The 21,591-nt window shown below is 47.9% G+C and overlaps 1 protein-coding gene across 3 annotated transcripts in view; it reads left to right on the plus strand.

Annotated features, from left to right (window-relative positions):
- The window catches only part of PPP2R3A (protein phosphatase 2 regulatory subunit B''alpha), a 54,854-nt gene extending 34,948 nt beyond the window's left edge, over positions 1–19,906 (plus strand). For all 3 annotated transcript variants that reach the window (XM_038146403.1, XM_038146402.1, XM_038146406.1), the window contains 10 exons: positions 595–697; positions 2,437–2,511; positions 7,437–7,523; positions 9,728–9,884; positions 11,379–11,427; positions 11,910–11,999; positions 12,967–13,142; positions 13,593–13,711; positions 14,478–14,584; positions 18,797–19,906. In XM_038146403.1, the coding sequence (XP_038002331.1) occupies positions 595–697; positions 2,437–2,511; positions 7,437–7,523; positions 9,728–9,884; positions 11,379–11,427; positions 11,910–11,999; positions 12,967–13,142; positions 13,593–13,711; positions 14,478–14,584; positions 18,797–18,887 (1,054 nt within the window). In that variant the 3' untranslated portion in view covers positions 18,888–19,906. The remainder of the gene's footprint in view (positions 1–594; positions 698–2,436; positions 2,512–7,436; positions 7,524–9,727; positions 9,885–11,378; positions 11,428–11,909; positions 12,000–12,966; positions 13,143–13,592; positions 13,712–14,477; positions 14,585–18,796) is intronic.
- The last annotated feature ends 1,685 nt before the right edge of the window (positions 19,907–21,591 follow it).

Below are 21,591 nucleotides of genomic sequence, written 5' to 3' on the forward strand. Positions count from 1 at the left end.
CAGTGCAGTATTTTGTGTGAGGAGAAGACAGAGACAAGAGCTGGTGTGTCAGATGCACCCTGTCAACCAGAGGGGGCTGAGTTTACACACTTCTCCACATGCCCAGTCCTACTAATGCCTTTGTTAGGCTGTTCTCTGTGGCTTTGGTGCACAGCTCCAGATGGATCATAATTAACAGGGGATGCCCTTTTTCCTTCTGAGAAGTGATTTTTGTGAGTGAATATTCAGTCCCTGTAGTTTGGCAATCTCCCCAAATACTGCAGTATAGTGAAGAGAGCACATCCTCTGGCATCCCACTGGGTTGGTGCTGCTCACTTGGAGTGAGCCTGCAGCATTGGCAGGAGTCAGGTTACTGACTCTGATTCCACAGGTGCTTAGTAAGAAAGCTGCTTTACCACAGCAGTGTTAACCTGGAAAAAATCCCTGCTGGGTGCCCTGGTGCAGCTGAAAGACCTTGAAGAAAGTGCTGGCAGCCCGAGGTCAGCATTTGAGTGATTCCCAGCACAGGTGTATTGTGCTGTGAGGCCCTTGTGACCCTCCCGGGGCTCCTGGGAGGTGCGAAGGGCTGGCAGTAAATCCTCCCCTCTCCCACAGAATCCTGCGGAGCTGCCACGACGATGCCTCCAGGTTCACTTCCCTTCTGGCAAAGCCTGGCTGTGACTGCCTACGACAGGAGGATTTCATCCCGCTGCTGCAGGTACTGCCCCAGCCCCGCGGGCACGGTGGGCACGCAGCTGCTTTCACTTGGCACCTTTGTTTCCATGGCATTGAATGTTTACCGAGAACGAGCAGACCTTGGTTTTGAACAGCACCTGGGTGGGGTTCATCTTGGAGTGAAATAGAAATAAGCTTTTAAAGTGTTTAAGTGCCAAACCAGCTGCAAATCCTGCTAAAGGCATTGGGGGACTGGTGTTTTCTCAGTATTCGTATTTATCCAATGCCTGGAAACCAGGCTGGAATTTGCCCCATTTCTCAATGTGGATATTGGGAAAAATGCTTGTTGCTGTTCATAGTCAAGTACAACGTGAAAGCTTATTGGAAAAGTTGGAAAAGTTGCTTGGAAAGACAGTTACAATTCAATTTGTCTAGCCAGACTACCAGATACAGTCTCACGTGGAGATCTTGACAACATTTCTGCAGTTCCAATTGTTCTGTATATGCCTCTAAACCTGCTAGTGCACAAACGTCACTGCCTTTTATTTTCCTCATAGTCAGGCTAAATCTGCACATGCTCATTTCATGTCTTTCTTTCCCTTTCATTAAGTTTAACAAAATATAGTTGCTTTAATTATTTGTGGCCATTTTTGCAGGCTCTGGATAGGGCTTCTCTATAGTGTCTATAAATCATGTCCATCTGCTCCTCTGATCAGCAGTTGTACTTTTTCTGATCTTTTCCACACATCCCTAGATTTCTCACACAGTGCTGCCCTCTGGGTAAAAGCTCTGTGGAGATGCTGCTTTGGGGAAAGATTTTGTGTCTGTGCTGGCTGTTTCTGTCTCAGACAGAACCGGGGCTGTGATGGGAACATTTTCTCATGTTGCTCTTCATCTCTTCTCCACTGGGCACACTGCCTTTCCCGGTGGATTGCAGCTCTGCTCTTTAGCTCCTGGTGCAATCCAAGGCATGCACAGTCCTGTCTGTCAGTCAGCCCGAGATCAGCAAAATTACCCTGATTTACGCCACCATCTGAGACATCCTGTTATATTGCCCAAAATTTGGGCATATCACACCCCTGAGGGCACCATGGCATGGAACAGGCACAGCAGAACTTGGAACGCCTTTAAAGGGTAGAGGAGTCAGACATGGAGAAATTACACAGGCATTGATTCATACAGGATCTGACCTGATTCATTCAGGATCTGAGCAGTTTCTCCATGGATTTGATCATGCAGATTTGACGTTGTGAGCCAGTGTTTGACTTACAAAAAGCTGGTCTTGAGAAAGAGGCATCTCCACAGGTAGTCCAAGTGAATTCTGGGAAAGCACTAATCACATTCTGAGGCTCACACAGCTTTCACTGCACATAGGAGACTTTCTCAAGGAATGTTTATTTCTGACACCTAGTTCTAACAAATGTTAATAACTTCAATGAATGGAGGAAAACAAAAATCTTGGAGAAGAGATAGTTGCATGGTCAACTAACTAATTTTTGTCTCATTCAATGAAAATGAGTTTTCATCTACTCACTAACTCTCTTCCTTTGTTTTTCTGTCCTTAAGTAAATCAAACTGGCCCACCAGGTGCGTATTGCCCAGCAAATGCATTCTATTACTGTAATGGAAGGTTCTCTTGATAGATTAAAATATTTCAGTTTTATTGTTAATGCTGCAAATAGTTTCAAGAGTAAGCACAAGTATTGGTTTGTAAACCCAGTAACTTCTAAGCATTAAAAGGAGAAGAAAATCGATTTAATTTCCTTTTCTCTTACCTTGCAGGATGTGGTAGAAACTCATCCTGGCCTCACGTTCCTGAAGGACGCCCCGGAGTTCCATTCCCGGTATATTACAACGGTAGGCTGCTCTTTGATCCCCTGTGGTGCCTCTGCCTCCCTTTGGGAGGGATCTGTCACTGTTCCTACCAGCAAATCCTTCAGTTATTTAAAAATATAGGTGTTTTTAATATTATTGACCGTGAGGTATTTTAACAACTGCTTCCAAAAGAAAAATAGTGTGCTTGTGTGTGCCAAGGATTATTCCAAAGGTTAATAATGGTTCTTTCTGGTCTTAAGCAAATCTATAAAAACATCTTTTTTGGCCTGATGAATGGAAAAATGTTGTTTGGTCTTTGGGAACTGCTAAGTCACCCTGAATTGTGCTGGGCTGCTGAGACATGGAAGGTTTCTGTCACTGAGCCTTGGAGAATCCCTGACTGTTCCTCAGTGCAAAGCACCATTTGCTTCCAGGGATCTGCTGTCCAACCTTTCTTTTGCCAGGATGCCTGTCCAGGCTCTCTGTCCCCAAGCTTTTGTGGCTGGATTTGTAGCTGGGGTATGTTCAGTAGCTTTGTTCCAGCTCTGCAGTCAGCACTTAGGCTGGTACTTTACCTAAGTGTGTTTGTACTTTTTTGAAGCCTTGAGCTTGACTGGTGTTGGGTGTGAATCTGGATAAAAGGTATAAATGTTGGGAAGTTTTATCTCTGCAGCAGTAACAAATTCAAATAATGACAGACCTGGTGGGAGCTGTATCCAACAGGGCTCAGGGCTTAAAGTTTCTCCTGTTTGCTTGCCAGGGCCTGCCTGGGGCTGCACCACACATGGCAGCTGGGAGGTTCCTGGCACAAATAGGCTTGTTCCTTTCCTGTAAGGAGCAGATGGCACAAAGACACTTCTTCAGGGCAAATCCTGAACTGTCACACTAATGAAAATATATAATGAGAATCCATTCCAAATGTTGTAGATGCACTTGAACATGACAGTGAACAGCAGTGTGTAATCGATCTGTTTAGTCCCTGTGGAGCAAGACAACATAAACATTAAGCCAGAACAGGTACAGGAATGGCCAGGGAATCATGGAGGTACATGAATGGGTGAGTGTGGAAGGTGCCTGTGGCACAATGCACCCTGGTATTTGGTGTTTCAGATGCATGGAAGGGTGAGACTGAAAGGTTTAAGGTCGCACCTAGGGTTGGTTTCTGACTGCAGTATCCATGGGTCGATGCCACGTGTGGTTGCACTGGCTGCTGACAAAGGCAATTCTCTGCGTCTGCCTTTATGGGTTCCTCTTCAGTCACGCACTGTTCCCGTATTTTTCAGGCAAGAAACAAATGTCTTTGTAGAGTAATCCCTCACATGATCACCCTTGCTGCCCTTTCTGGACTCACAGGGATGGTGTGCCTGAGACCAGCTGTGTGAAGCTGAGCTTCCACTTCCAGATAACTGAAGTGCAGGCTGCTGCTAAAGGGCAGCACCTTTTCCTTCCTCTCTCCTTTTGCACCACTTCCCTGGTGCTTGGGTTTGGTGCTGTGTCACCAAAGCAGTCACAGAACCAGACTTTGATAAGTACATGAAGCTCCTCAGTGCTTCTTGATCCTGCCTGTATGTCTGCTGTGCTTTCCTGCTGCAGTCGGAGCCTTTGGGCATCCTTCCTGGCAGTGTTGGGACACAGGTGGATTCCAGGCTCGCTCCAAATGGTGATGCCTGGAGCTGAGGAGAGGGCTGTGGAGCAGCACACCTGACAAAGGTGAGCTGTCCTTCAGCTGTCAGGACAGCGCTGCTCTGAGGGTCTGTGCTGACAGCAGAATCTCCCTGAGCTGGAGCAGGGCCAGCAGCCGGGGAGGCAGGAGGCTGCTGGGCAGGCTGTGCCCATCTGGAGGGGCAGCACTCAGTCCTCTGCAGCAGTGGCTCTGCTCTCTGATAGCAGGAGTTCCTATTGCTCACCTCTCCTTTCACAGACAGTTTGGCACATCCCTCTTTAATGTTACAAAATCCAGAATTTCCACCAGGAGGCAATGAAGGAAAGAGCTTTGTCCTTGGATTTTGAGACCACTTGGATCATTTTTATTGCTTCAAGGTAGAGTGCCTTATACCTCCTTACAGAGACAGAGTGCTGTATTTGCTGCCACACAAGAATCACAGTTCATGTTTGTGTTACAGACAAGGGCCATAAGGACACATGGCTTTGTGTTCGTTGCTGGGTACAGCATCACTTGGCTGAGATCTCCTGGAGAGTGACCTCGCAGTCTAGGATGGGTAAGATGTGACTGCACATTTCAGTTCTTACTGCCACCTCAGAACCTTTTAAAGGGGCCTTTTGGACACAACAGACTGGAATTTCATCTGTATCGTGTCTGTTTCATTGGCCACTCTATTACTAAACCAGTTGTGTTTGTTTCAACAGAGACAATTCCTGAAGCTGGTGAAGATGATGCAGAACATCACAGAATATCCTGTGGCATTTGTTGTAAAGCTTTAGCGTGACTCTACCTGAATGTACAACCCAGTCTTAGAGTTAGCAGTGCGTGCTGCCCTTGGAAAGCTGTGTGCTAAAAACAGTTTAAAGATTAAAGCTTGTGGAAAAGTGCTTCAGCTTGTACAGTAGCATCAATGCAAATGTGTAAGGGGACAATGGCCACAGGGATTAATAAAGGTTCCTGTTTTGTCCACAATTGTTCTTGTGTGGGAAGACTGGGGAAAAGTCTGGAACTCACCCGTGATGGTTTGGGCCTGGAGGTCAATTACATGAGGATAATGGGGAAGTAGAAAGAGGCTCCTCTTTCCAAAGGCTAATTAAAGAATTTGTAGTCAAAGAATTTGACTCTATGATCCTTGTGCCCTCTTCCAGCTCAAGATGTTCCATGGGTCTATGGTTGTGTACTGAACTAAGAAAAATGATGCCAGTTATGGCCTAAGTGACAAGTGTGACTTTCATGCTGCACGTCCTCTCAGGCTGGGCAATGATCTAGGACGTTTCCCAGATGCTTTTTTTGACAGCTTGGTGTTTACAACCTGGAAAAGAAAAGGAAAAATACTGAGATTTTATAGTGAGATATATACTATGTACTGTCTATGGAGACTGGGCCATTATTTGAATAATAAAGGCTTTTTTTTTTACAGCTGGGTGAGGAGGGAGCAGATGGAACATCTTTATCAATGTGGTCTGGTAGACAAACAGTTTATGTGTCACAAATGGGAATAGTTTGTTGTCTTTTACTACCCTGCAGGCAGAGGAAAAGAAGAATTACTGGTATGGGGTCCTGTTTCTGATCCTTGGGTTGCTATTTTTGAGTCCTTGGAATGGTGTGAACACCCTGTATTTTTTTAAGAGTTGCTACAAAGTCGTCAGGTGTGATAATGGGTGATGTGAGAGGTGAGACCACTCCAGTCTCTGAGCTCTTGTGCAAGCTGGAAGCAAAAGCCAAACAAAGTCCAGAAATAGAGACCAGAATGGCAGTGGCTACCAGAGGCATGAAAGAAGAAACAAACATTGTGCTTAAGACCAGAAAGGATCATTGTGATTACCTAATCTGACATCTTGTGCTACACAGCCACAGAACCGTTGCTCAGTGATTGCTATAGCTAGGATAGATCTGGTTTTTGGTCTGTTTTTAATTAAAATGGCACCCAACTGTAAAAGGGCATCGACCTCTTGGGCCTAGAGGGATGAAGAGCCTGCAGTGTTACCAAAAGGTGTCGTGTTCAGCTAAGTTGAATCGATCAATTCTGTCTCTTTAGGGTACATTTAAATCCTCACATCATTCTTGGTGCTCTCAGAGTTGTGTGTGCCATCATCACTTGCTGTCTCACTGTGTATCCCAAAGCAGACTGTTGGGAGCAATCTCATACTTGGCTCTGGATCTGCTCTGCACCAAGAACCAGCACTTGTTTGACTGAGTCCAAAGATGGCCCTTCAGTAGTGGTTGCCCACTTGAAATTAGTTTTGGCTAAAAGAGAAATCCATCCCATTTAATCTGCTAGCTGGATTGATCCCTGTAATGTCCACACTGTTGTGTAAAGTTAATTCTTGCATTGGAATAGTGTGAGCTAAAGGTTACCAAAGTTCTGGGGTGATGTGCTTACATGTTAGAGACATCAAAGGTTTGTAGTAGGTTTGGTCAACAAGATTTCAGTGCTGATAGTCAAATTAATTCTATTCCTCCTTTCTCATGCCAGTGATATTTATTTGTTGTTGTTGTTTGCCATGTTAAGTTTATTCTTGCACATGCTTGGTCACACATTTGGGTTTCCCCACTCTGTGATGTTACTTGGCAGCTGCCAAGGAGTAGATTGGGAAGGGCTGTTTGCTTTTTTGAGGAGCTTGGGAGTGAGCTCAGTCTCACACTGGGAGCTGTTTGCTTTTGGCTTCTGAGAGTTCTGTGCCTCTCCCCCATGATTTTTTGCTCACTTTCACCAGAAGCACATCTGGAAAGGAGCCAAACAAGGTTAACACCTGCCCAAAATAATTGCAAACAGAACCTCTCCTGCTTACTTTGAGCAGAGGCACTGGGAACATGAGGCATATGAGGCATTGTTATAGTTACAGTGGGTCAGACATTCACCTTGTCTTTCATTTACATGTCTTGCTTCCTCTGCAGGAACCAGAAGAATCAGAAGTCCTTTTGTTTTTTCTTCTCCCCTAGTCCCCTTTTCATTTGGGATCTATGCAAACTGCATCCCCTTAAATGAGAATAACTCAAAGTGATTCATCAGCACTTTGAGCATGTTTTCTGACATAAATAATACATCTGCATGCCCAAAGAGGTGAATTTAGAGCAGTGAAAATAGTTTCACACTGGAAAGGGATAATACTGTTCAAGAAGCGAGTGTTACTTTCAGACTGTGTAGTCAATTAAGGATAGTAGTATCTGTGGAAAGGATCCCAAACCAGTTTTCAAAAAGAGGTCTCCTTAGGATGAGTGAATAAACTGGGGTATTGCATTTAAATTCCCAAACTGCTGTGTTTCAGGAGTTGATTTCAAGAGCACTGCTCATTTGTTGCAGGTTATCCAGAGGATATTCTACACAGTCAATCGATCCTGGTCGGGGAAGATCACTCTAACGGAGCTGAGGAAAAGCAACTTCCTGCAAGTACGTGGCTTTCTGTGGGAGCAGGAGCCAGAGTGCAGCAGCATTCCTTGCTCCTGTGGCTGGGTGGTGGGGGAGCTGCACCTGGGCTGCCGTGGCATGAGCCAGGTGCTCAGGGCCAGGAGTCTGCTGGGGCTACTGGAGGAGCTGTGTGTGAGTTGAGGTGAGAAGAGCAGGGACAGGAGTGGCCCCAGGGTGCTGAGGGATGGTCAGGGCGTGACTGTTTTCCTGCTCTGAGGCCACATGGAGCAGCAGCCTGGCTCCTGGTCCACACAGCAGGAAGGGAAGCAGGACGTGGCATTGCACCCATGTGTAGTGGCTCACAAGCAGCCAAGAAGAGCTGCAGGAGTGCCAAGGGTAGGAGAGCCAATTTCCTGCCTCCTAGGCAGCCCTCAGCCCACTGACAGCTGGTCAGGAGTATCTCTGCAATTGCAGGATGAGGCACCTCAGGAGCTGATCTCCACAGGATAATGAATGGAGCTTACTTCTTATTCCAGTGCCTGCAGTGTGTCCTTATGTCAGGATTTGGATCTCTGTCCTGTGTGTATTTTGCCCAAAAGAGCACCAGGTTAAGACTGTCTCAGGCTGCTCATGTCTAGCCCCAACCTAAAGGGACAGGCTAAACCAGTGAGATTTCCCTCCTGTGTCTTGTTGGCCCTTCCAAGTGTAGTGTGCTGTCTTCCTCAAGCCCCTCAAGTTTGAATTCACATTCTTTCTCCTTTCAGACATCATCTCCCCTACTTGGCCCCATCAGCTAATGGAAAAATGAGTGCTCTTTTGAATTGGCTCATGCCAGTCCAAGCCCTGGGATCCCTGTTCCTTCCCAACCTCTGTTACAAATAAATCTTCCCAGATTATCCTGTATCTTTATTCACTCATTTTCTCCCTTTAAACATTCTCTGAGTTTTTCTCCTTTCATATCTACTCTGCCTTTCATCTCCTGCAGCAGAGAAGCTCAGCTCCTTGCTGCAGGTGTAAATGGCATCTTTGGATGTGATCTACAAAAGAAAAAAAATAGTTATGGCAAAAGCTGCCCAGTAATTGTCATCTGTAACAGAGAGAGAGAGAGAGACACAATCTGGAGAGGCCAGTGAGTGATGGATCAAAGGTGTTGAGATTTGGGTGTCAGCAAGTCAGAATAGTGCAGGTCTGGCAATGCCACTCTGTTATCCCTGCCAGAACATCACTGAACCTGGTGGATAGCAGGATGTGAGAGTTTCGTTTGCATTCAGTTGGATTCCTTGGATGTGGAGGTGGCTGGAAGTTGGTGTTGAAATACCAGTGCCAACACATAACACAGCGTCTGTTGTTACTGTTATGGGTAGCAGGGCCACTGGGCCTGCCTGCTTGGGGATATCCCATTCCCTGGGGTAGCTCAGGCTGTGTTTTGCCTGCTCCCTTGGGAGAGGCTGTGAGGGCAGGAGGGGCCAGGCCTGCAGCTCACAGGAGCCATGATTTATTAGACCAGAAGGCTTCGGGTGTCTCGTGGCCTCAGCGCCACGAATAAACACAGGGAGGTGCCACTGGGAAACGTGCAAAAGCCCTCTTGCTGCTGGGAAGCACGGGGAGGTGTAAAGTGAGAATGAAACATGGATGTTAGCACTAAATGTTTCCTAGTAAGACATGTCAGCAGATGTTGTGGTTGGAAAGCTGTCTGAGCCTCCCAGTTAAACCAGAATGATTCCTGCAACAGCACAGGGAAGTCAGCGGGATTAATTTGGGGTCCATCCCTCCTGTTCCAGTCCAGGTATGAGTCTGGAACAAGACTTGATTTTGCCCTTCAGGAGGCAGAGGGGATGTGTGATGTGTAAAGACGTACCTCAGGTTCTGTGGAAGACGTGGACTTGCTGCTGGAAGTGGCTCTAAGAGTCTCTGGTGCAGGTCAGGATTGTCTCCCAGACCATGGATCCCAGCTGACACAGCAGTTTGTGTTCCTGTTTCTCTGCCTCACTCTTCATTAGAGCTGAAAATGAGCAAAAGTTGTTGACAGGAGTGACAGAGATACTGTGCTGAGCAGGATGGCTGAGCCAGGTGCTCTGTAAGGGCCTGCTGAGGAATACAGCAGCCACATCTCTTGGGGAAAGGCTGCACTTCGGGTTAGTTCTCAGGGCTGTGTTCACCCAGCTTCCTGACAAACTGGAGCACTTCAGCTGCTGAGCTGCCTCTTCATTCAGCTTTAACTTCCCACTGTATTTGTACCCTTTCAGACTCTTGCTCTCTTGGAAGAAGAGGATGACATAAATCAGATCACAGATTACTTCTCCTACGAGCACTTTTATGTCATATACTGCAAATTCTGGGAGCTGGATACTGACCATGACCTTTACATCAGCCAGAAGGACCTGGCTAGGTACAGTGATCAAGGTATGCTGCCTGCAGATGTGGTGAGGGCGTTGCTGAAAACAGAATGTTCCTATGAAGACTAAAGCCTGCCTTTAATTTGGTTAATTTGATGCCTCAGATAAAGTTTTAATGTAGCCACCTATCTCTTAAATAAATGTTGCTTTAGAAGAAGGAGTTGTACAAGCTTAGACACAGAGAATTGCAGGACCTGCTATTTTCTGCATGAGTAGCTACAGATGGAGCTTCTGTTCCTGTGTGGGTCACTGCCAGGAGGACAGGCTAAAATAATGTCCTGAAACTTGTTTATTATTTACTGAGGGCTTTGCAGGAACTTGGAAGTAGGGACGAGAAGGATGAGCCCATGTGAACTTCAGAGATTGTTGAAGTGCAATTCAGTTATGCATGAGAGGAATCCAGAGTCCAGTGGAGCCTGGGGGATCTCAGCTTGCAGATGGGCTCTGGAGAGTATCTCTGCAGTTCAGCATAGAACTTCCTTTCCCAAAGCTGTGTTTGTTTTTGAAGGTTCAAGGGCCATAGTTAAATTAATGGAATACAAATCCACAAAGGGCTAAAACACCCATCTGTTCCAAGTGCAGGCATTTATGGGGAGGCCATGGGGGTTCTGGGGAGTGTGGCAGTCACAGGACTCAGGAGAGCTGATCATAGGGCTGGGTGGATGAGGATGGAGGAGTGCCTCCTTTGGGATGGGTGGTATGGTAGATTGGTCCCTGCTGGAAGCTGCACTGTGGAATGGAGTATTTGTTGCACAGGAGGCTGGAGAGCCCTGAGGTGCTGGGGGGAGCCAAGGATTAAGGGGAGAAGCCATGGGTGCAGTGCCCAGCAGCTTGTCAGCTGTGCCAGGGCACCTGAGGGGTGGGGCAGGCTGGGTCTGCATGCCTGCAGTGCCAGAGCTGTGCCAGGAGCACAGGGGTGTAGAGGGAGTCCTGGTGGGGCTCAGCTGCCTGGGGAGTGAGGTCACTGTGCAAATCCTGCCCAAAACTGGTACCTGCTGCTTGGCTTGTGCTCTGCCACATCAGTCTATCCCACATATTTCCTGGCTGGCAGAGCCTCACCTTTATGCTGGTGTTTCATTGTCTTCCGTGCAGCATGGTTACCACAGCCTGTCCTTTCCTCAGAAGTATTTCGTAGGGATTTGATGTGTCATTTTTGCTTGATAACTGATCTTCTTTTGAAGTACACACTGGGATAGTCTCCTGTGACAAATCCTACTGCAGCAAAGTAGGAGTAGCATGCCCATTTCCAAGGATCCAGATGACAGTTGCCATCTTTGTGGGACAGCGTGGTGTTTGGAAGGACACAAAGGCTGATACACTGGGAGAATCATCTTGGGGTTTTAGAAAATGCTGCTAAACAGAGGGTGGTTAGACAGGCAGGGTAGTTAGAGCCTTCTTTTAACAATGGGAAGGGGCTTTGTGTGGATTCAGCATGAACAACTGATTGTAGTTATTGCTGTGAGCTGTAGCTTCATTTTCCCCGTGTTCTCCTTGTTTCCAGCTTTGTCAAACAGGATCATTGAGCGGATATTCAGCGGTGCTGTGGTGAGGTAAGGAGTAGCACACTGCTTGGGGGAAGAAGGGATGGCAATTTCTGTCAGGCTGAGAAATACAAGTTATTGTCAGAAATGCCTCTGATCAGAATGGTTTCCAACAGAGTGCTCCAGCTGGAGCTGCCTGAATGTGGAGTGAGACTTCTGGGTAACTTAAGAAAACAAAATAAAAACCCCATAGGATGGGGTAACTGGGCATAGCTGGAAGACATGGCACAGGGATAGTTGTGGAACACTGCTTTGAAGTCTCTGAAGAGGAATGTGCTGTGGGAGGGGATGTGGCAGATGAGCTTCAGCTCTGCAGTGATAAAAGGCAGCAAATGCTGTACCTGGTGCTGCAGGGTGCAGGGAGTACAGGCTAAATAGGTGACAGTGTCCCATTTACTCTCACTAATGATTTGAAAAATATCTTTGATGACATCTTGAGTGTTTAGGGGCCTGGTGATTTTTAATTATTCTTTTTCTGCTATGTCTTCTAGAGGCACTGAAGTTCAAAAGGAAGGGCGCATGAGTTACGCAGATTTTGTGTGGCTCCTCATTTCAGAGGAAGACAAAAGGAGTGCTACAAGGTGAGACTGATTTCTGTGTCTTAGTAAAATCATTGAAATGAGCAAATAAGTTATGGAGACTTCTGTGACCTACCAGTTTCTAAGAGAGAACAGCTTGGGGTCTGGAAGTTGTTAGGAAGAAAACGTCTTACCGGTGATGGTTGGTCAAATAATTTGCCTTCCTTGAGGAAAACTTGTGTAGAAGCAGAGTTTTCTTGTAATTTTTAATGACTTGGTAGTCACCAGTGCCTTTGTTGACCTCATGCCATGAGGCACTGGCTCTGAGCACACACTCCTGAGGTGCTGGCAGCAGCTGGGCACATCCCTTCACAGGTGGAGTGGGTGTGTAAGGAGGCTTTGTGGGGAAACTTCACTGTGGCACTTTGTAAAACCTGCCTGTGGCCTGGTTTGTACAGCCAGGGGAGGACTGCTGTGCAGGGGTGATCCAGGTGTGCATGTGAGTGTTAGCACAAGGGATCTTATGCATAACAAGAGAAGAAGAATCCAGAACTGCAGGCTTGGACCCTCCAGAGGGGAGGAGGGATGCAGAGTGCAGCTGCCTGAGAGCTCTGCCTTGTGTATAAAGGAGCAAATGAGTGCATGACACAGCTGCCTTGTCCTTTACCAGGGTCCCTGCAGTGTCCTGGGTGCAGAGCTGGCTCTATTTGGCCAGCTCCTGCTGGTGGGTCAGGCAGGGAGTCCCTGCCGTACGTGAGCCCCCCTCGGGCTGCAGCACAGTGAACACTGGGTACAGGTGAGGCAGGTAATGAGTGTGGCTGTGCTGCTCACAGCCCCCTGGGAGACTAACAGGAGGTGCTTGGAGTGTTGGCCTGCGCCCTGACCCTTCCCAACAGGTCTTGTCATCCCTGGGTTTATGCCAGGCTGTGGCAGAAGAGCCTTGGGGGTGGGTAGGGAGAATGTGCAGTGCTGCAGTCTCTGCCGTGTGGATGTCCCAGTGCAGCGTGCAGTGTCCCTGCTCTGTTGCCAGCATCGAGTACTGGTTCCGCTGCATGGACCTGGACGGGGACGGGGTGCTGTCCATGTACGAGCTGGAATACTTCTATGAGGAGCAGTGTGAGCGCATGGAGGTGATGGGCATTGAGCCGCTGCCCTTCCAGGACCTGCTGTGCCAGATGCTGGACCTCGTTAAGCCAGAGAGGGAAGGTGAGTCCTGTTTAGGCAGAGCTTTCACTCCTTTCCTTTGTGGGGGGTTGAGGGTAAAGCCACTGTGAAACCCATCTACAGGCAGAGAGCCCCGCGTGAGTCGCAGGGCAGAAGTTACTGCACACTGGGCCATGATCTAAAACAAGAGAGCTTGTGAATTAACTGCCTGGGACTGAAGCAACAATTCTTGTGTGCTCCAGCTGTGGGATGTGCTGACAGGCTACACTGTAAAACTGAACCATTCCCATTCACATGCCTTCATATTTCATGTGAATGTCAAAGGCCTCCATATGTATGTGAGATTTAAGCTTAATGAACGCACCCATTTATTGAATAATGTTAAAATCCTTGACTGACTTGGGAAGGAATTTTGTGCTTTTGAAGCCTACTGGTGTCACAATTAAAACCTTTGTAAGAACTCAGTAACAACCATGTGGGGTTTTTCTGTAGGAAGAGTAACCTTGCGAGACCTGAAGAGGTGCAGAATGGCTCACGTGTTCTTCAACACCTTCTTCAATTTAGAGAAATATCTGGACAATGAACAGAGGGATCCCTTTGCAGTGCAAAAGGTATAAATCACCTTTATTTCTAAATAAGGAACTCTCACACTCATCTTTGGAGTGCTCCTGGATGTAGGGAAAATCCAACTGAACAAAAGAACACTTTTTTCACAAGTACAGCTCGTTGATTGTCTCCTAGAAGCCTCTTAGCTGCTCAAAGTGCAGAAAAGTGAAGGGGATGCCAAAACCAGCTTTGGTTCCCTCATAGTTGTTCCCACATAATCTGCAGTAGAAACTTTGTGGTTCCACGATTCAAGGCTTAAATACATCCCAAGACAGAACCACTTTGTTTGTTTGCTTAAACTGGATCATCATAAAAGCAGTCAAGTGGGACCAGGGGCATAACTTGCTATCCCCATCCTGTAGTAAATGGAAGAGGACGAGGCACTTTTAGAGGTGTTCCTGTAATCTTCCCTAAAAGTTGCCCTAACTTAGCAAACTGTGACGAGTCCCTCAAAAGATCAGTTACAATGAACCTTTGATGGACAGATTTGAAACCACTGAGTTCTTCTGTCCTTTATGGAGAGCACAAACTGAGCCAGAGCACAGCAAGTGTGTGGTGGTTGCATTTCTGAAGTGGAGCAGATGCAGTTTGTTGCCATCTCAGGTGACATGCTGAGCTTTACAGACCCTGAGAGGTATTTTTTCATAGTCCTTTATGTGCAGATGTTAAAACACTCCGAGATGGTTGTGACTTTCTCAGATAAGGCAGTTTTTGCCTGGCTGTTTCCATCCATTCCTCCTCCCCCAGAGGCTGACTGTGTGATCTCTCTAGGACATGGACAGTGACAGCCCCGAGCCCTCCGACTGGGACAGGTACGCGGCTGAGGAGTACGAGATCCTGGTGGCCGAGGAGTCTGGGAATGAGCAGCTCCAGGAGGGGTGAGCACGGACCTGGCACTACCCTGGGCACTGCCCTGGGCACACAGGGCTGCCTCCAGCTGGGCTCTGCTGGGGGCACATGCTGCCACTGCCAGCAAGGGAGTGGAGCAGTGGGGTGAACATTTGGACTGGGCTCGGGAGCACATGAGGCCCAGGACAGCTGCTCCTACAGCAGCAGGGGAGTCGTGCTGGGGGCAGCCACATGGATCAGCTGCACACATCTGTGAAGGGGGAAAAAGGCAAAGCCTATTTCTTTTGGTCACCTTCCAAAAATAGAGATCAAATTACTTTTGCTGGTCTTGGCCATGTATTGACCGTGTCACACTGTCACAGATTAGAAGCTGTAGCTCTGTTACATTTATTATACCTAGCAGAGACTTTCTTTAGTCCAACTTTGTCTATTAGTCTGTGCTCTTTTTAAGTTATACTTCAATATTTTCATTCATTTACCAAGTTGAGACTTTTTTTTTTTAAACATTTGGTTTCTTCCAGACATACACTCAGTTTTCAGCCTTCTGTAAGATTCTGGACAGACACACCAGCTATCCTTAGCCAGTGAATTTAGGCAGAGCAGTTGTTCCAGAACTTCTCTGTGGGCAAGGGCTTCCTGCAGATAAATGGAGACTCAGTCTAATCTTTCTTTAGATTTGTGTCTGTGTTGGCATCTTCTTGAGAATATTTCTTTCAACCACCCAAAGAATGCTTACCCTGTGTTAATCCTGCATGATTCAGGGTTGCATCCAGTCTTAAGCAGCATTTATAAAGCCAGTAGATCATTAAGAAGATTGCATCATTTTCAAAAGTTCCCACACTGGAAATTGCTTGGGATAACAGTAGCACCTACTAATTAGGCACAGAGATTTGCAAAGCTGTTGAGAGCTGTTCCCCTCTCTGCCTGTGTGTCCAAACAGCAAGAGGCTGTTCCCTCAGCCCCTCTGAGCTGCCTGGCCTTTCTGTGGCCTTCACAATGGAAGATGAGGTAGGGCAGGATGGAAGATGAAATTGCTGCATTCCCTGCAGCTGCTTCGCAACACCTGTGTCCCCAGCACAGAAAAGAATCAGGAGGCTGCCATTAAAGCTTCATGCAGGACCATGAATTCCCAAAGCCACCAACACCAGGGGAAGAGCGACAGGTGATGTCAGTTTTTGAAGTTGGTCTGAAGCAGCTCTGTGTCTTCCTGCAAAGAGCATTCAGCAACCTGGCTGCTAGCTTTTAAGAGCCTCTGAAAAGCTCTGTAGTCATGGCAGCAGGATTAGATCTCATTTGTGGAGCATAGCAACAGACCACGAAGGAAAAAAGAAAGGAAAAAGAAAAACAAAGAGCTGGATGCCCAGACAAATTTGCCAGAAAGAGCCATTGAGTTTTTGCACATACATTATTTCTGCTGTGTTTTGAGGATGACAGAAACAGGGAGCGGGGACAGAACCAAGACAGTTCCTGGTGAGCTCTGGGAGAGACTGGAAGATTTTTGGCTAAGTTAGCTGGCAGAACATGAAATATGGTCTTTGTCTTATGAATGCATTTGAAAACAACCATCACTCAGCAATCACAGATGCATTAATGAGTGTGTCCCACTTCTGTGATTAGCCCTGTCCCTGCTTCTCTGGAAGGAAAGTTTCTAAAGCCAGTCAGTCTAAAGCTGGCTGAGGCATGCCCAGGAGAGAGCCCTGCTCCCAGAGTGGGAATCTCATCAAGGCAGTGGATACTCCAGCATCCACAGATACTTCCAGGATGCTGGACTCCATTGAGAGCTGCAGTCACCAAAAATAAGAGGAAGGTCTTGCCATGCTCGAGACAGCAATAAAGCATCATGTTTCACTGGAAGCCTCAGTTGGTCTGAGCTCTTCTCAGCCATGCTCTGCTCTCTGACCTCTGTGGGATCCCACAGACAGAGGCTGTCCTGGGGCATGGCTACCCCCCTGCTCTCTGGAGGCAGCACCAACAGCTGCCTCTGGCCAGCACAAGCCTTTGATGCAGAACAAGCTTTGGTTTTGCAGCAGGCCAAGCCTTCCGTGCAGGGCAGGGCAGCAGTGGGCACAGCTTGGTTCTTGTCCCAGAGCCCAGCCTCAGGCAGCTGATGGGCATGGAAACCATCATTGCCTTCAGGGAAGGAGATCTTTCTACATGGGAAGGAAAAGAAGGAGGAAGAGCATCTTTATCAGCTGCTGGGGGGAAAATGTCCCCTGAGCAACAGGGAGGCAGGGCACAATGCAGAGCATCCCACTCAGAGTGGAGAGGGGGGCAGAGGCATAGGATCAGAGGATGTTGGTTGAGGCAGCTTAGACCATTGTTCCTGTCTCCCTCCAGTTGTCTGATAGCTCAGCTGCTCCATTCCCAGAGCCCAGCAGTGTGAGGAAGGGAAAGGGACACCAAGGACATCATTGAACCACCCAGAGCCAAAATGTGTGTTTGCCAGAAGGAAGGGCAAAGAATTCCCTGGAGTAATTTCCTTCCTGTGAACAACGTAGAGTTGCCACAGTTGAGTCTTAGGGAATGGTATTTAACCTACACAAGCCCATATTTGTTTTTATGGGACTGAAGTCCTGAAACTGGCCTGGGAGGAGAGCAAGGACTGAGTACCTTTAGTGCTAATCTTGTTCAAAAGCATCCCAGAGATGCTCCTTAGCTATAAAGGTGGAAAGCATTTATTCCAAGGTGGGAAAGGCGGGCACTGTTGAGCCTTAAGGAGCAAACCAGTGCAGTGGAGAAGTAACTCGCTGGGAAAGGACAGTGGGAAGTGCCTTTGGAAGCAGACATGAGAGGGTTTAGTGCAGAAGCAAAAGATGCCTGAAGAAAAAGGTTATAATGGAGCTCCAGCTGCTGGTGCCTGTGCAATGCAGGGAAGAAGTCATGATCTTTTTGTAGGAGAGAAAGGGACAAGGCTAACAGAAGGTGGTAGAATTGGAGGAAAAGGAGATACAAAAGGAACATTCTAAGAACAGCATTCGAATGGCAATACAAAGTTTTCCTCAGCTGCATCCTTTAAACCAAGGAGAGATTAGAGAAGCTGAGGCACCTGCAAACATTCCCAATCCATTCCTGATGGGAGAGGCAGGGCAACACAGCCTCCACAGGCACCACTGAGGCAAGAAGGATGCAAATTGCACATATTTTGGCAACCTTGCACACGTGGTCAGAAGAGGTTTGGTGCAGGATCCAGACCAGACCATTGTTTCCCTTCTCCCACTTATGCAGGAATCCAGAAGGTGGCAGAATTACTAAGCAGGTGCTTTCCTTAGGGAAGAGAGGGGACAGTGTTCTCCAGGAAGGTCTGGGCTGGTCTCCCTGCACACAGGGAGCACCCTGCCTACAGCAGGACAGACCCTGACAGCCTCCCAAGGGTTTGCTGTGCCTGTATATGGATCAGCCAAGGGAAAAACACCACAGGGAGGGGTAGACAATTCCTTCCTGGCACATCCATGCTGGGCTATCAAAAGAGTTCACCTTTTTGCAGCCCAGTTTACCACTGAACATGAGAGCCATTCCTGTCCTGGCCACTGGAGCACCTGCTCCAGCATTTCCTTTGTGAGCAAACTTGCTTTAGAAGAAAAGGAAGAACTTTAATTTCTTGGGAGCCCTGCAAAACTAACCCATAGTATGCTGTGACTGAAGGGAAACATCTTAAAAACATCATTTCTTGGGACTAGGAATGGGCTGAGAGCCCCAGGGCCATAGCCTGTGCTGCAGGGCATGGAACCCAACCAGCCCGGATACTGCAGCTGGAGCTGGGAATTCCCACCACACCTCCTTGGACCATAAATGCTCAGTCCTGCATATCAAACTTCAAATTGAGGGAGAGAGGAACATGAAAGCGTGGCCACAATTGTTCTGTGTCTATCAAAACACACCTCAGCCAGAAGATGCTTTGAACCGGGCGTTTCTGAGCCAAGGCTCCTCTGGGGCTGTGGCTGGATGACTTTATTTCTACACTGAACTATTGAGCTCTGGGAGTTCCTGACAATTGTTACTGAAGCTGGATTCAAATTTCTAGAGCTGAGCACCAGTGAGATGAGGCTGGGTGGGAGCCCAGATCCATGCTGCTGTCAGAGTGCTGCTGACTCCCACCCTCTTCCCCGTGCCTCAAGAATCTCCTCCTCAAGGTTCACCTCTCACGTGCTCCTGCCTTTTAGCCAGCTGACTTAGTAGCCACTGAAATAACAGCCCTGAAAACCAAAATACAGCTTTTAAAGACACACCTCTTGTCTTTGCAGATCATGTGAAGATGACTATGACACAGATGAAGTCTTACCTCCCCCTGAAACTGGAGACAAGTCAGACAAGCTAATTATCTCAGATCTCTGAGCTTAGAGAAGTGGAAGACAGCCCATGTCTTTCAAACTGGATAGCATTCAGTCCCAAGGCACTTGGGGGTTTTCCTTAAATCTGTCATTGGAACAATGTGCTTTATTTTGTACACTGAAACTTGAGACCCCTTTTTGTCTTCCTGTGTAATTGCAATAAGGTAATTTCTATGAAAAGGCTTTTTACAATGTGTTCTCGTGCACACTCACTGAAAATGGTGATTGCACCTTGTTTCATTTATATATAAATTCTGTGATGTCCCCAGATGTGCAATAAATGCCAGCATCTAATGATTACCTGTAACAGCTGCATGCAACATCTGTAGTGGTCGTTTCTCAGTTCTGTCCTGTGCCACTCTGTCCCCTTGGCTTTATACCAGGAGTGACAAAAGAGCTGCCAAATTAACTTAGATGTGTCTCTAGAAATCTTTTAAAACACAGGTCAAAGTGACGTTCTTTTTTTCCTTCCTGTCCTGGAAACAAAGGGAACGTGCCTGCACATGGGGAGAGTGAAGTCCCTTTGTGCCTTGCCCCCAAGCTCTTCCCCTGGCTGCTGGACTGCTTCACTGCTGTGCATCTGGGAGCAGTTTCAGCACCACACCACATCATGCTCTCCTGGAATTTGAGACAGAATTACCTTTTCTAGTCCTGTGTCTCCTCCTGTGCTGCTCTGGCTCTGGCCAGAGCTTTGTCTGTGTAGCTTTCTACTTTGTGGAAGTGTTTTGCAGAGTATTTACAGCAAATACAGATCTCTGCTGTTCAGCTGCTGTGTTGAGACTGCTGTGCCTGGTGTGCACCAGTTCCGTCCATTCCTGTGTTCTCCTCTCCTGTAGCCTTCTTTAACCTGTAGCCAAGAGACTAAGCTGAGATCATGAAGAAAAAAAACAACCCCCTCTTTTAACTAGTAAAGGAATTAGCCTGTATTATTGCCAAAATTAATTTTTCTCCCAGGCTCAGGGAGGAAATGCTGTAACTAATGAATTCTTGCTTTAAGTGCAAATTAAACCAATTTTCTCCCTAGAATCACAAGTGATATCTGCTCTCAGCACACACTGCTGCTGCAGCTGTCCCTCCTGGCCAGCAGGAACTGTGGTTCAGCACAGGGGTGATGAGAACAAATTCTGAATTTTAGCCCTCCTGTATGTACAAGCAGTTCTGGGCCTTACCTTCTCAGCTGGGACAGGTCTGAGCCCTCCCAGCTGTGCCCAGACTGGGTTGTTGGGTGTGCCCTGTATCTCCTGCTGCCTCCCTGTGAGAGCCTCAAGCTGTGCCTCCTGCCGGAATTCCTGGGAGATGTCTGCCCCTGTTCCCAGCAGGTTCCTGCTGCCCTCCCTGGAGGCAGAGCACACCTGGGCACTGCAGAGCTCCGTGTCCCCACAGAGGGGACAGGAGGGGACTGCATCCCTGCGGTACCTCCAGGGGTCAGCATCCACGTGAGGAACGGGCTGATCGCTCCAGTGCACTCTGGGCTTTCCCAGGAGCCTCTGAAGCCCAAGGCCTGGCTGCCCCTGCCCAGGGGGATGTGCTGCTGCCTCCCTGGGGTCACAACTCTCCCACGATCAAACTGGGGAAGAGAGAAAGTTTCAGTGGAACTGACCAGATGCATACACACCCCCCAGGATCCTGGACTTGGCATTTGGGAAACTTCTGGGTGCCCTGCATCCCATAGTTAGAGATGAAGCAGGGAGCACTCTGCCCAAACCAAGACAAGCCCCTGGAATGCAGCAAGCACACGGCGGGTCTGGATCCCATCTCCATCACTGCCATAACCTCGAAGGGAAAACCTTCCCTGGGGGTGATTCCACAACTTCCCAAAGGCAGAAGCAGCAAGGAACTGACTGCAGGAACGGACACAGGATGGAGGTGCCACAGCTGCTGCTTGTAACCAGCTCCAGCCACGTTTTCCTGAGAAGAACCTGGGCACAGCAGGAGTTCACCCTTCCCTCACTGCCATGGTCCAGAGGGGCCCTTCAGTTTGATGTCCGCTTTACATCTCTCCAAAGACTAAGATTCCTCAAAAGGAACAAGAAGAACCTGACTCCGTTCTGGGCTGAAATGGAACCCTCATGGTCCTCAGCAGCAACACCAGCCGTGAACTCCTGCAGCAGCAGTACTGCACTGTCTCATTCCAGTTCTGGAAAGCCTCAGTCACCCACCACTTCTGGGTCTTTCTTCAGGGCCTTTAATTCAACCCATCCCTGAATTCAGGCTCACACCACACCAGCCTGAAGTGGTGCCTTTCTTTGCAGAAGTCAGCACCCAGAGTCTGGTAAAACTCAGCCAGCTGCCTTCCCAAAATTTGGTTCAATAAATGGAGATGGGAAGCTGAGAGCTGCTCTGCTGAGCCCAAACCCAGCCCCTCTCTCCTGCAGACAGACATCCAGTACTGCTAAAACAGTGAATCCAGACCCAATCCATGCTTTCTGGTAGGTCAACCCAAACTAATCCAAAAAAACCCCCAATTTACAGCAAATATTTTGCATTCTATGTGAATAGAAGGACAAGCTGCAGAAGCCACTGCTACTGTGGTGGCAGTGCAAAATCTGCAGTAATATTCCAGGAATGGAAATCCATTCTCTGTCCCTAAAGTACTTGGAAATAACCCCAATTCAGCAGGCACGCATGCCTTAATAGAGGAGGTGTTTTACACCCCACTTGTGGCATAGCCCTGCTGCTCTGGATGGAAGGTTTGTAACTCTGCAGGA

Source organism: Motacilla alba, chromosome 9 (genome assembly GCF_015832195.1).
Source record: "Motacilla alba alba isolate MOTALB_02 chromosome 9, Motacilla_alba_V1.0_pri, whole genome shotgun sequence".
Taxonomy (NCBI): domain Eukaryota; kingdom Metazoa; phylum Chordata; class Aves; order Passeriformes; family Motacillidae; genus Motacilla; species Motacilla alba.